Consider the following 12,924-nt stretch of genomic DNA (forward strand, 5'->3'; position numbering starts at 1 on the left):
ATTTAATATGCCTTATAAGACAAATTACTTAATTAAAAGCATTCAAATTTTTAAACAAAAAAGTCTGTTTCAATCCCTTTTCACTATTTTCGCTTTCCAAAAATCATTTAGGATATGAAAACCTAGAATATCGTTTTCATTAGTTATTCATTCAAATCATTTCAATATTATATTACTTAGTAATTTTAATTTTAGACAAATACAATGATTTGAGGTTATGTTAATGTTACCTGTTAGGTAGTACATAATTAAAATATCTATTATAGTTTATATTCAAAATAATAAAGTTATACACAAATTTTTTTTTTTTTAAAAAAAGAATTTACTATTATTTGAAAATGACTTTAAGGTTAGTATGCTTTTGTCATTTTCCATTCATATGAAATGAAACAAATCATTTTGTTATATTTAAATTTTAGGTCTTATATGTTTCTTGATTATACAATTGTTAATTTTAATATATAAAATTAATTAAATTTTGTCATATGCAGAATATTAACAACTACAAATAATATATCATGATTAATCAATTTCATATTCTAATGATGATTATATCATCAAAGTACAAGTAATATGTTTTTTGGGATAATAATGTTTTTTTTTTATAAACATGAGCAAATGATCTCAATTGATATCATATATATTAATTGATCAAAATGTATGTTATTTTATGTGTATGAATATTTTTTTGTTAGTTTCATGGATATATATCATAATTTATCTAGGGTCGCGGTATGTACTTGAATAACCTTATTTGTCACACATACAACTATACATGGCTATATCAAGAGTTATAAGCAGACATATATGTTACATTATAAATAGTTACAAGTAGATATGGACTAAAGATTTTGATTTTGGATAAACAATGTATACCAACCAATACTATCACAAATGTAGTGTACAAGGACGAAGTAGTGTCAATGTTTCTTTCTTTGTTTGTCCCATTACAAATGTCCACTTTCAAAATTTATTAGTTAATTTCCAAATTTACCCATAAACACACAAAATTAACATTAATAACCAACATTGATGGACCCAATTTCTAAGGACATTATTGTCATTTGGTAAGCAATAAAAGTAATCATTCAATATACCTTAAACTTTGTGTTTTTCAAACCATGACACTTCTAATGGGACGGAGTGACTACTTATTTGTAACATATTTGTGTTATCTTAATTATGTAATTTTTGTAATTTTCATATAAATTGTAATTGTATTAACAATATATGATCATTTTGTTGACTGTAATTCACTTAATGGTTAAAGTTTAAAATTTTCATCAATTACCCGTGTAATACACGGGCCTCAATCTAGTATATCATATATGATCAGTTACATACACTCATTTTTTTGAGTTGCATTATTGATTTATTGACATAAAGTTGTTTTCAGTGTTACTTAATCATCTGTTCATATGAAGTAAAAATTGTAGAGAAGAAATGAAGTTGGGGATCATTAATGAAAATAAAAACCATATAATATATATATGAAACGTTATATAAGTTTATTTTGAACTGCACTGTCTCACATAATATATATGGACGTAGAAGGTTCTTCTTGTCATCATGTTAGGGTGGGTCTAGTCATGGTTGAGCGCTACCCCTCAACTTTCTTGACGAAATACATTTTTAGTCCATTTTTTTTCCTTTCTTTGTTTTGTGTATTGCGCTATACCTGAACAAAATTTTTTTAGCCTAAACTACCCTCAACTTCTCTTATAGATCCGTCATTGCATCATATTAACACTTTTATACACTGTAAGTTCATAAACTTTTGAAATACATCACACCACTTCCAACTAGTGTTCTATTTACAAAGGAATAGAGCATGTAGGTTAAAACTTCCATCACAATATTTAAGAAAGGCAACTTAAAAACATCTTATATATCAAAATATGCATATCATCCATCACAACTTAAAAACATCGTAAAAAGTTTGAGGTCATCCTCAAACACAGTCAATGATCTAAATAGTTGCACTTAAAAAAATATCCCAAAAAAACTTACGGACAGGCGGGCAGCCACAATACGCTGCCCAATATCAAATCATCAAAAAAGTTTAATATGTTTATAGCATAGTAATATGTCTCTGTCAGTCACCTCCAGAACGTTGGATACAGCACGAAGTCAGCCGGTTCGATTCGTGCCACCCATCCATATTTTGATGCCGCATACTTGTTGAACACGGCCACAAGTTTCCCTGTGCCTGACTTCTGGTGCAAAGTAACCATCATCTGTGAACACTCCCTGTATACATTGTGTTTTGTGTTACAAGATTTCATTTTGATACACATAAAGTTAAAGCATAATCTTACATCAGATGAATCTCAGAATAGTTTGAATAAACTTGACATGTTTTGGTCCATTTTTTCGATCGGTTGAGAGTGCATTCAGCAGTGAAAACAGCAGCTGCTGCTAATAACGAAGGCGAGAACTTCAGTGATTCATATTCCACCAAGCACATATCAATCATGTAGAATGCTAGTAACGCCAACTATTATTTTCATAAAAAGAAAAGAACATCAATGAGAAAAAAACAAAAGAAATACGATAAACAAGTGGATGAAAAATATCAGTGGGATATATGAAAAACAAAAAAGAAAGAAATAATTTATCTAAAAAACAGTCATATTTGTCCCTTTCTTTAATCCAAAATCAATAACTGCATTAGGAGTCAGTTTGTGCCGGTTTGGGGCTCAAACCAAACCAAAAATTTGGTTTTGGGTTTGGTTCAATTTTGGTTTTGGGTTGAGAAGAACTGGCACAAACTAATGAATTCGGGCCTAAAACTTTAGCCCTATATCTTTTCGTTAATTAATAACTAGTTTATTATTATATATTTGGCTTACACTATTTATTAAATTCTCATAAACTATTTAGATATCAAAATTAAAATTAAAATCCATAAGTTCGGCCCGGTAGTTTCAGTTTTAACTACACGCAAAACTGACACCGAACAGAAAATTCAGTTTTTATGAAAGCATAAAACCAAATTGTCGCTTTTTGTTTGTGATCGATTTTTCATGCACACCCCTAAAACGCAGCAGAAAAATATATAACGGATATAATTAAAATAAAATAATATATTAAACCTGTTCGGAAGATTTTGCAGTTTTCAGAAACCTTTTGATAAATACATACTGAGTTGGAACCGAAAGATTGAACTTAAGTGTATTCACCATTTGCTTCTCCTTTAAACATAAAATGAAAATAATGAGGTTATAATTCATAATGGAAAAGCAGGAATAAAATCTTGATTTTTAGTTACCATTTCAAGAACTTCAATCCTTGTGTAAGCTTTATCAGAAATAACTACAAAGTCATTAACAAGGGGCACGGAAACTTCTTCATATTTGCAGGCTAGAAGCATTGCGGTTATTCCAACAAGTTGAAGTTGCTTCCTTGACACAGTTTGACTTTCCAAGAACCGGTCAATGAGATTGACTGTTAGGTATAAAGTCTCCTCCATGAGTTCAAACTTGTAATGAACCTGTTTGTGTGGTTTATTAGATAGATTAATATGACATCATAAATTAATATAAAACTTTTGCGTTAATATCTAGCAGTATGAAAGCAGTTAAATAAACCGTTGCATGATGTACCTCAATTAGCCAGTCCACGAGAATGGCTCTCATCCTACCGGTTATATCATGTTGTTGTGACATGTAAGTATGTGAAACACAGCTTGTTATCTGCAATTTGTATAATATAATAAGCTGATTAACTTATTACGAAGTGTTTAAACAGTTTTATAAATTAGAAGTGATTCAAGAATAAGAAAAAAAGAAAAGAAATATATACAAAAGAAAAGAACTGTGATAACAATCAATATCCTTTAATTGTAAGGGCAAAGTAGCCATTTTCTAAAAATTGACAGAATTTAACATCCAACCAGTGGAAAGGAAGGAAAGTAACACAACATATTACATACACATTTTGTTCTTTACGTAAGGGCAAAGTAGTCATTTTTGTAAAAAAAGGTTAACAGAGTTTTGAACATAAGTTATGAAAAGCAGGAAAAGTAAGACAACATATGAACTTCAGGAACGTTTTTTGTAACTACACAATTTTTTAAGGTTGTAAGAGCAAAATTGTCATTTTGTAAAAAGTTAATAGAATATTTAACGTCAGTCAATGGAAACTGGGCATTTCTTGTATTTATTAAAGTTTAAGGACGAAAGTTTCAAGTCACAATACATAAAACACGAAAATTGTGATTTACAAGAAATATTATTATTGTATAACAAGAAGATCAAAGAAATTATTACCTCTTGTTCTTTGTAATGCTTATAAATTTCATCAATATACTCAACTACTGCAAGTGGATCACCCTCGTTTTCATCATCAATGTTTATAATCAGTTCTTCGTATACATCTACATCCTATAATAAGAATTTAACATATTGAAAAATGAAATATGTAATTAAATATGCTAAGAAGAATAAGAATAAAGTAAAAAATAAAAATAAAAAATCAAACTACCATTGTATCAATATCCTCCAGCATTGCTTCCTTTTTTTCACTAAAATCATTTTCAACAGTAATGATGCTGCAGCCTTCAGCGTCAAGTGCAACATGAATTGTTTGGTTTTTTGGCTTCTTTCCCTATAAAAAAAAGAAGTTGATGCATCTTTTACAGAGTTTTTAACATATGCGCAAGTTTCTTTTGATTTATATGCCTTAAAGCTGGTGGAATTTGGCTGTATTTATCTCAAACAGGTCAAATTTAATAGAATTTAGAAAAGTAGTTTACTAAACTGATCAAATAGGTTTAAAATTACCAACTTTTGCCACCACTAAGAAATATACAGATTGGGGTTTTATCAAATTAAATGACCTGTAACCAAAATAACCGACGTAACTAAACCCAACCCAAAACCGATGGTCTGATTTTATGTTTTACAAAAAACGAGTTTCTGTTTCGGCTTTGCATGTACTGAAATAAGCAACCCGTGACCGAAATAACAAACCTAACCGAACCGAACCAAACCAAACCCAAAACCGAAGGTTTTGTTTAATGCTATTTTATAAGTTATGTAGGATTATAATTTTTATTTATTGAATGTTAAGTAACTATTAAAAGATTAATAAATGGTGTAGCCCAAAAATATAGACCCAAATGCGTAACAATAACTAATTAATCATTATTTAACAAAAAAAATAGGCCTGAAGTTTTAGGCCCAGATTCATTCTTTTGTGCCATTTTTTTCTACCCAAAAAATCCAAGTCCATATGGCAAACCAAAAAAACAGAAACCGAACTCATTGTGAAACTAAAAACCTAAAAAACCAGAGAACAATTGTTTTTAAAACCCAAAAACCGAATGTTTAAACCCAAAACCGATCCTAACCGACACACGCACACTCCTAACAAATAAAAGTGGATACCTCAGGCAAGGCCGGCGACGGTTTAGTGGTGACTTGTGCACTTACTCCCCTTTCATAAACAACAATATTGTGATCTCATAAGTGATTTGTTCCACACACAAAACCAAAAACTAGAAAAAGGACTCATTAACAACCTTGTAATGGGTCCACGAACCGGCACCAAGGGTTTCTTACAAGGGTTTGCTCTTTTTCTACAAAAAAAAACAAACATCACAAAGTATCAATCAACAAGGACATTTAAAAACTGACAAACATCATCAACAACAAAAAGATTAAATACCCGGGCAAACCGTTGGCATACGGATCACTGATAATATTCTGATCAAGACTTCCCAGTACCCTCCTCTTTTGACCTCCTGATTTTCACAACAAAATTTCAAATTTTTATTAGGGTTTATTATAATACAAAACCATTCAGACATTTAATCAAACAGGTTATCTGCATTAATTAAATCACCTTGTGTTGTTGTGGGTTGAACAATAATACCCATCAAATTCTCCTGTGATGATCCAGCCATTGCACAATCTACACGAAACCCATGATCGGGTTAACGATAAAGAAACAAATAAACCCTAAGATGATCAAGAACTCCCCGGAAACTTTAAGTTCTTGGAAATTGGTTGAAAAAAAGTGAAAAAGTGAATGAATTTATAAACCCAACGATGCAATCTTGAGTTTTTATTATTAACCCATATAATGATTTTGTTTTGAAATTGAATAAAGATGTGATTTTGTCTGTCTGCCTTTGTTCGCTTATTTTGGTTTCAAAAGCAACGGCTAGTGAATGAATTAGAGCCATTGGATCTTGTTTTGTATGTGTTGATGGATGTTCAAACAGGCCCCTCAAGTTATGTCTTGTTGTATTAATGGTGTAGGAGTGAGTATATTTGGGTCTGTAAATTGATCGAACGAACACGAGCACTTAATCAGATAAATATTTGTGTTTATGTTCGTTCCTTTAAAAAATGGACATGTTCGTTTGTTTAAAAACTGAACGAACAGTCGACGAACATAAATGAATATAAATGAACAATGTTAATGAACAAAAAAAATGTAAAACCATAAAGTAGATGACCCGTCCAGATAATATTTAATTATTTTCTGTTAATATGTATATAAACATAAATAAACAGACATAAATGAACAAACGAAACATGTGTTCATGTTTGTTCACAAAAAAGTTCACTGAAGTGACGTTCGGTTTGTTTACATGCCTAAGCATATTATTTGGGGAGCAATGACCCTTATGTTAGTTATTAAACTCTTAATTTTGGATATGATTTTTTTATAGCCGTTGGATGATTTATTATCAAATTTGACTAGTTAAATTCGGTCATTATTTTGACTAGTTAAATTAGGACATATATATATTTGGACTAAATTAGGTATCTTAATTAAAGTTTAATTCTTAATTTTTATATTCTGTTGTAAGTCCAACACTTGATTGCATTTAATACCGACCTCTTGTACAACAAACTTTTAGTAACACATGATGTTTATTTTCTTACATATTCCATTGACAAGATCAAGATTTAATATTGCAACCGAGAAGTGAGGTTGTAAATATGCATTTGTGTGTGTGTTAGGGTCCACTACAATCTTAATAGTATGCCTTGATGATCAAAACAATACCCTATTATTGTCATCTTTTTAGTTTTTAGGGTCCTCAATGAGATTTTAGATGACTTGTGTAACTTCTAAAAATAGATCGTTGTGTATCTATAAAATTTCAACTAATCAATCAAGAATCAACCATAAATCAACTAATTTCAACTATCAATCTAATAGTCAAAGCATTGAATCTTCAAGTATTCAAGCAATCAACTAAATGAATAATCCAACTGACATAATTATCCACAATCTACTTATCTAAAAACTAAACTAAACTAAACTAAGCAAACAAAGAGTTTGAAAATTGTAAATACCTAAATTGAATGAGTAATATGATGAACGAAATCAAATGAGGATTGAGGTAATCAATATGCTTTCGTGATCATGCCATCGAATTTCAAATTACGGTTGTTGAATTTGATCGCCGATCCTTGGTTCCTTTTGTTTTGGTCAAGTGGCTGCTTTTGTTTAGTTTGTTGACAACTGTAGTCCGTCCTCGATCGCTATACTCAAATTGAATTGCCGCTAAATTGTTATTTAGATTAGAGTAATTCGATTTAAGTTTGAATGAGCTAATTACCAATATGTTTATTGGGTTTAAATTTAAATGGGATTTGTATATATAAAAGTTTATGAGATCATTCAGAAACAGTCTAAGCAAAAGGCTCACTAAGTCAAAACATTGATTCCCATATGTACAAACAAAAGCTACAAAAACACAAATTTGAGAATCAATGAAGATCCAAGTATTTCTCTACTTATATTATATCATGTAAAATACACCACTTTATATCAAAAATAATAATCTCCTGTTGAAGATATCAGTCATCCTCATCATTACCGGGAAGAATTAACTGAAGATCTTCATTATCTCTGTAAACTTGAACCAATGCAGCAGCTTTGTATGCAAACACACCTACCATTGCTGGTGTAAGCTACACCCAACATCCATAACAATCAGGAAACAAAATTATTATTTCAGCTAATTTCAATCAGACATGTAAATGAACTGCAGTGAACTTGTTTATTTATATAACAAATGAATGAACATTAACAAAATTTTTAAATATTACATTATTATTGAAACAGTGTTGTTTTTGTAATCATGAATAACACGTTAATGACTTATTTATATACTTTTTTATATTATAATACCTGAAAAAAGTCATTCGCAAAATGTTGAGACAGACCCCACAATCCATAAACGGCAGCCGGGATTACAAGGCGTGGGGATGATAGAGCCATGCTACAACCCTTCACCACCCGTTCAAAGGTATCCGCCAGGTCATCACTTCTTATTCCAATTCTAATTTCATATTAAACAAAGGTGTAACTTTTAAGACTAATGTAATGAATATTTAATAATAATAATATAATCATATGTGAGTCAAGTAGCTTACTTTTTTATCTTTCTTTGCCTAAATATTTGTGGAACTTGTTCTCTTGAAATGTTGTCTACATATCGGTACAAAAGTTGAAGATACAGGCAACTGCATGTAATAATGGTCTAAACAACCATTAGCATAAAGAAACATTTTCATATTGGGCCCTTGCTATGTTGGCCCAGCAATACTATGAAGACTTTTCTATCCTCTTTTATTTAGTTTTTATACAAATCTTTAAAAACAGTGATTTCTGTTAATCCTAAGTCTAGGAGTGTGCATAAAACCGAAAAAGCAATTGTAACTGAAAAACCGACGGTTTGGTTTTATGCTTTCGTAAATACCAAACATCCGGTTCGGTTTCCGTTTTGCATGTAATTAAAACCGAAAAAAACTAAACCAAATCGACTTTGTGGATTTTCATTTTTTACTTCAACTTAAGTTTTTTAATTATTTAATAAATAGTGTAACCCAAATAATCAACTATTTATTAATTAAAAAAAAAAGAAAATTTAGGCCCAAATTCATTATTTTGGGCAAATTTTTTCGGCCCCAAAACTTTAAGCCCAAATTGCAAAATCGGAAACATGAAACTGTTCGGTTTTCAAAAATTCAACAAACAAAAACTTTGGTTTTTGGTTTGAACCCAAAACTGACCCATACACAGTTGCCCACCCTATCATAAGTAGAAGACTTTGATATTGCAGACGTAATTTTGAATTTTACTTTTTGGCCAAATTTGAGAAAATGATTGCATTCTTTGTATGGAATCCATTGTATCTTCTACTTAAGTGCCGGCCGATTGGGCTTTATGTGTATGTGATGGTAACCATGCTATGGTTATTAATAAACTCATTATTGCTACATTGTCAAACCAAATAAATAAATAATAAGAAGAAGCAAGTTGATCACTTTAAGCTAACCTGAAAAGGACACCCGTTGCATAACTGACAGCAGCCTAAGCAAATAGAAAGAAGACATATAAGTTCATTCATAAAGATGTCACACTTGTTTGTATTAACTAATTATATTAAAAAAAAAACTAGAATAAACTCGCTCATTGGTTCAACAACTTGTGTGTGAAGTCAACTTCCTTGCAAATGACATTTGAAGGATAAGGGATTTGGATGTGTGTTTTGAAACTGATTATGTAATATTAAATAATAATCACAATCATATTATTGAAATGTATTGCAGATTTGCAGGTGATATGTTCATAAGTATTTCAGTTTGAAGTTGTTGTAATAACATAATTACTTGCTTGAATGTTCGGTAAATTCTCATTATTTAAGAACCTATCAGATAAAATTACCAAATTTAAAAAAGATGACAATTTTGCTTTATCAACTATAAAAGGCTATATAATGTTTTTAACAAGCCTTAAAACATATTGTCTGTACTGTACATATATGAAGAACAAAAATATTGTCTGTACTGTACATATATGAAGAACAAAAATGACTGAAATTATACCTCTACTTAAATACCTGGATGGAGAAAACTGTTAAACAATATACACTGCATGCGCTTCCAATGCCAACTGTCAAATACAACAGTTCTCGTTTCACCTGCAAGATGAGTATATACAAACAGTAGCATCAAACTCTTCTAGTTAAGGTTTGATTTTGAGATATTTTGGTTTAATGCTAATGAGTTCACAGTTTGATTATATCAGAAGTTTGGATTTTGATTTATAACATAGAGGTTGAAGATGACAGGGGTAGTTTGGTCATTTCATACCACTTCATACTGAAGTAGGTTCAGTCTGGTTCTTCTTTCGCTGTCATCACGTAGTTCCTGTTACAATAACATTTATGCGTATTTCATTATAACTCAAAGGTATTACATATTAGTACAAGTAAAGCAACGATGAAATGCATGCATACCTTCTCTCGCATCTTTTTGTTTATCGGTGCAGTGTTTTCTCCTAATATCCAATCATTTGTTGTTGTCAATTTCAGAAAGCCACCCGTAGTATCATCCACAAATGGCTACAATACCCAAATGTGTCATAAACTCATAATATTCATTGGTTATGAAAGCGCACAAGTTAAGTTACTTTTAGATGATAATTACCTCATCAGGTTGATTAGCGTCATATTTTAAGTTGGTTTCAGTATTATCAATCTTAATTGTGTTTCTCGTCCAAAGTTTATCACACACTCTTGCTATAAAATCTCCATTCGACTCTCTATCCTTCAAAAAAGTAACCAGAACATCATCTTCTTCTACTATAAAATCTGCAAACAAAAATAAGAAAAATTTGCCGTTTAATAACCTTCATGGCAATAACCAAATGTTGAGTGTTTGAAAGAAAGTTGTTATAATTCTAAGTTTTAACAATAATCCTCAATTCGAACTATTAAGCATCAAATTCAATGATCTTAAAAGGCAACATAACAGTAAACGCGGTATGAAAAACCATGAGATCCTCATAAAGTTTGTAGATTTTCTTTCACTGTATGCATTCCCATTGAAACCAAGTTAACTTTTGACAGTTAAGTTGAACAGGGTTTTAGTCAAATTACCAAACTAACCACAAAATCCCATGTCCCAAAATAATGCGCATAAACACAAACACTTGGTGTGCATAACCAAAGTCAATAATATTACCTCCAGCAGAAACCCTGAATCCCTTACGTATGGACCTGAATTTATGAGCCCTCAGGCCAAACCCACAAGTTGTACCCTGAGTGTAACAACAGAAAGATAAGATTAAAAAAAAATGAGGTGAAGTGTGAAGATCGTAGTGTTGTAATCAATTTCTGTAATAATTTGATATAGAAAGAATACCTTGAAATTGGGGGTGACTGAGGAAAGGTTGAGAGGAGAAGCCATTGGAGAAGACAAGATGAGACAGACTGTGTTTCACAGCATACAGATAGATAGAATGATGATGATGATGATGATGATGATGATGATGATGATGATATTTATTATTTTAAATCTTTTAAATAAAATAATCAAATAATTTGCATACACTAAACTGTTTAAAACCGAACCAAATTATATATTCGGTTTTTGGCTGAAACTGAATTATTTATGTTTTCGGTTTCAGAAATCTGGATTTGATTCGAATTGAATATCAAGTAATGGTTACCTAAGTTTTGTGATTTAGCTCAATCATATTACAACGTTAGCTCGAATTTTTTTGACTTAACCTGGTCCGATAACAAATAACAGTTTTTAGTGCCTAAGCAGAAAATTTTCAAGTTGAATAAAATGAAAACAAACTGATAAGCACTCTAACAGACAAGTCTTATTCAATTTTTTGGCTTAAATCTTAAAATTGTTATTTTTTTATCGATATATGTCACTCACCAACTTTATCTTTATAATTTGTGCATCAAATTTACGATTAGAGTTGTGTATATTTATTTTGGTGCATATGATTCCCATGACACCTATTTGTATTTGGTGGCTATAATAGTTCAGCACCTTGCTAGCACACGTTTCTTAAAATGTATTTGGTGCTGTTCGTTTTGTAGGTGGGAGAACCCGTATCTCGGAAAACCATCGATGATATAGCATACTCGTACCCGAGGAACGTTGATCGTATACAAGTAAGTCGATACACGTTTCTTCACTAGTCAATAAAAAATAGAAAAATAAAAGACACGTGATCTAGTAATTAGAAAAAGATAATTAAGCTAACATGAAAAAGTGGTGTTGTAAAAAAGATTAAGGATTAGTTAACACTTATCGAAACCTAGAAATATTTTATATATATATATATATATATATATATATATATATATATATATATATATATATATATATTGTAGCATGGACTTCTTACAAAGTCATGGGAGAAATTTTATCGTATTTATTGGTGACTTTTATTCAATAAAATGGCTACACAAAAAACAAAGATGCTGATCAATAACATTATGTAGAATTATGGAAGACATAGCACGCTATGACTATCTAAGTGACCGTTTATCCAAAGTATGTGATATAGCTATAGGGTTGTAAACGAATCAAGTCGAATAAGGTTTTCTTTATGTTCGTTTATATAAGCTAAATTTGAGCTTAGCTAAAGAAGGCTGCACAAAATCACTTCATATATCTATATTAAGTTATTAACAATGTTTTTTGAGAACTTGTGCTATATCATTGACAGTTTTTGCATATATATATATATATATATATATATATATATATATGCATATCAAAACTAGTTAATTACAAAGAAACAAGTTGTTGGAGTGATTATGTGTTATGTAGATTCTGGGACATGAGCGTGAGTCCTACCTTTTTCCTTTTTTGGTCTATTTTCCATTTTTTACATATGAAAACTGATCTTAAATATAAAGAAAAAAGTTGATGAAGTGGCTAAGTAGTTAAAGCTTAGGTCGTAAGTTCGAATCATACCATCATCTTCACCTTGTCAAAATTGGAATGACGTCCTCACTTTGAAAAAGACGTGATGTGTGAGAGCTGAGATCGGTTTAAGCTAAGAGTTGGCAAAGACCTAGCTATCGAGGAATGAAAGAAGTTGCTTTCTAGGAAAAGGAGTGCGAGGAAGTCAAGTCACAGG

The 12,924-nt window shown here is 30.7% G+C and overlaps 2 protein-coding genes and 1 pseudogene across 3 annotated transcripts in view; 1 reads left to right on the forward strand and 2 right to left on the reverse strand.

Annotated features, from left to right (window-relative positions):
- Positions 1–12,924, forward strand: part of LOC143544745 (actin-related protein 7-like) — a 141,049-nt pseudogene that overhangs the window by 51,300 nt on the left and 76,825 nt on the right. The gene's annotated exons all lie outside the window — the stretch shown is intronic.
- LOC143544725 (G2/mitotic-specific cyclin-2-like) lies at positions 1,830–6,072 on the reverse strand. The gene is made up of 11 exons (XM_077036758.1): positions 5,848–6,072; positions 5,671–5,746; positions 5,525–5,581; positions 5,391–5,439; positions 4,486–4,608; positions 4,272–4,385; positions 3,606–3,695; positions 3,272–3,493; positions 3,096–3,194; positions 2,319–2,497; positions 1,830–2,250 (listed from the first exon to the last, which is right to left on the reverse strand). The coding sequence occupies exons 1-11, from the start codon at positions 5,906–5,908 to the stop codon at positions 2,100–2,102; spliced, it is 1,221 nt and encodes a 406-aa protein (XP_076892873.1). The 5' UTR covers positions 5,909–6,072; the 3' UTR covers positions 1,830–2,099.
- LOC143544743 (uncharacterized) overlaps positions 7,641–12,924 on the reverse strand; it is a 50,229-nt gene continuing 44,945 nt past the window's right edge. Inside the window, exons 2-11 of the mRNA XM_077036774.1 lie at positions 11,178–11,245; positions 10,998–11,073; positions 10,461–10,624; positions 10,271–10,375; positions 10,125–10,181; positions 9,872–9,952; positions 9,308–9,342; positions 8,403–8,492; positions 8,158–8,308; positions 7,641–7,937 (exon numbers count right to left, since the gene is read on the reverse strand). Coding sequence (XP_076892889.1) covers positions 7,824–7,937; positions 8,158–8,308; positions 8,403–8,492; positions 9,308–9,342; positions 9,872–9,952; positions 10,125–10,181; positions 10,271–10,375; positions 10,461–10,624; positions 10,998–11,073; positions 11,178–11,222 — 918 coding nt within the window. The 5' untranslated portion in view covers positions 11,223–11,245 and the 3' untranslated portion in view covers positions 7,641–7,823. The remainder of the gene's footprint in view (positions 7,938–8,157; positions 8,309–8,402; positions 8,493–9,307; positions 9,343–9,871; positions 9,953–10,124; positions 10,182–10,270; positions 10,376–10,460; positions 10,625–10,997; positions 11,074–11,177; positions 11,246–12,924) is intronic.

The sequence above is a fragment of the Bidens hawaiensis genome, unplaced genomic scaffold, assembly GCF_021521415.1.
Source record: "Bidens hawaiensis isolate Kalapana, Puna unplaced genomic scaffold, B.hawaiensis_p1.1 tig00013743_1, whole genome shotgun sequence".
In the NCBI taxonomy this organism is placed as follows: domain Eukaryota; kingdom Viridiplantae; phylum Streptophyta; class Magnoliopsida; order Asterales; family Asteraceae; genus Bidens; species Bidens hawaiensis.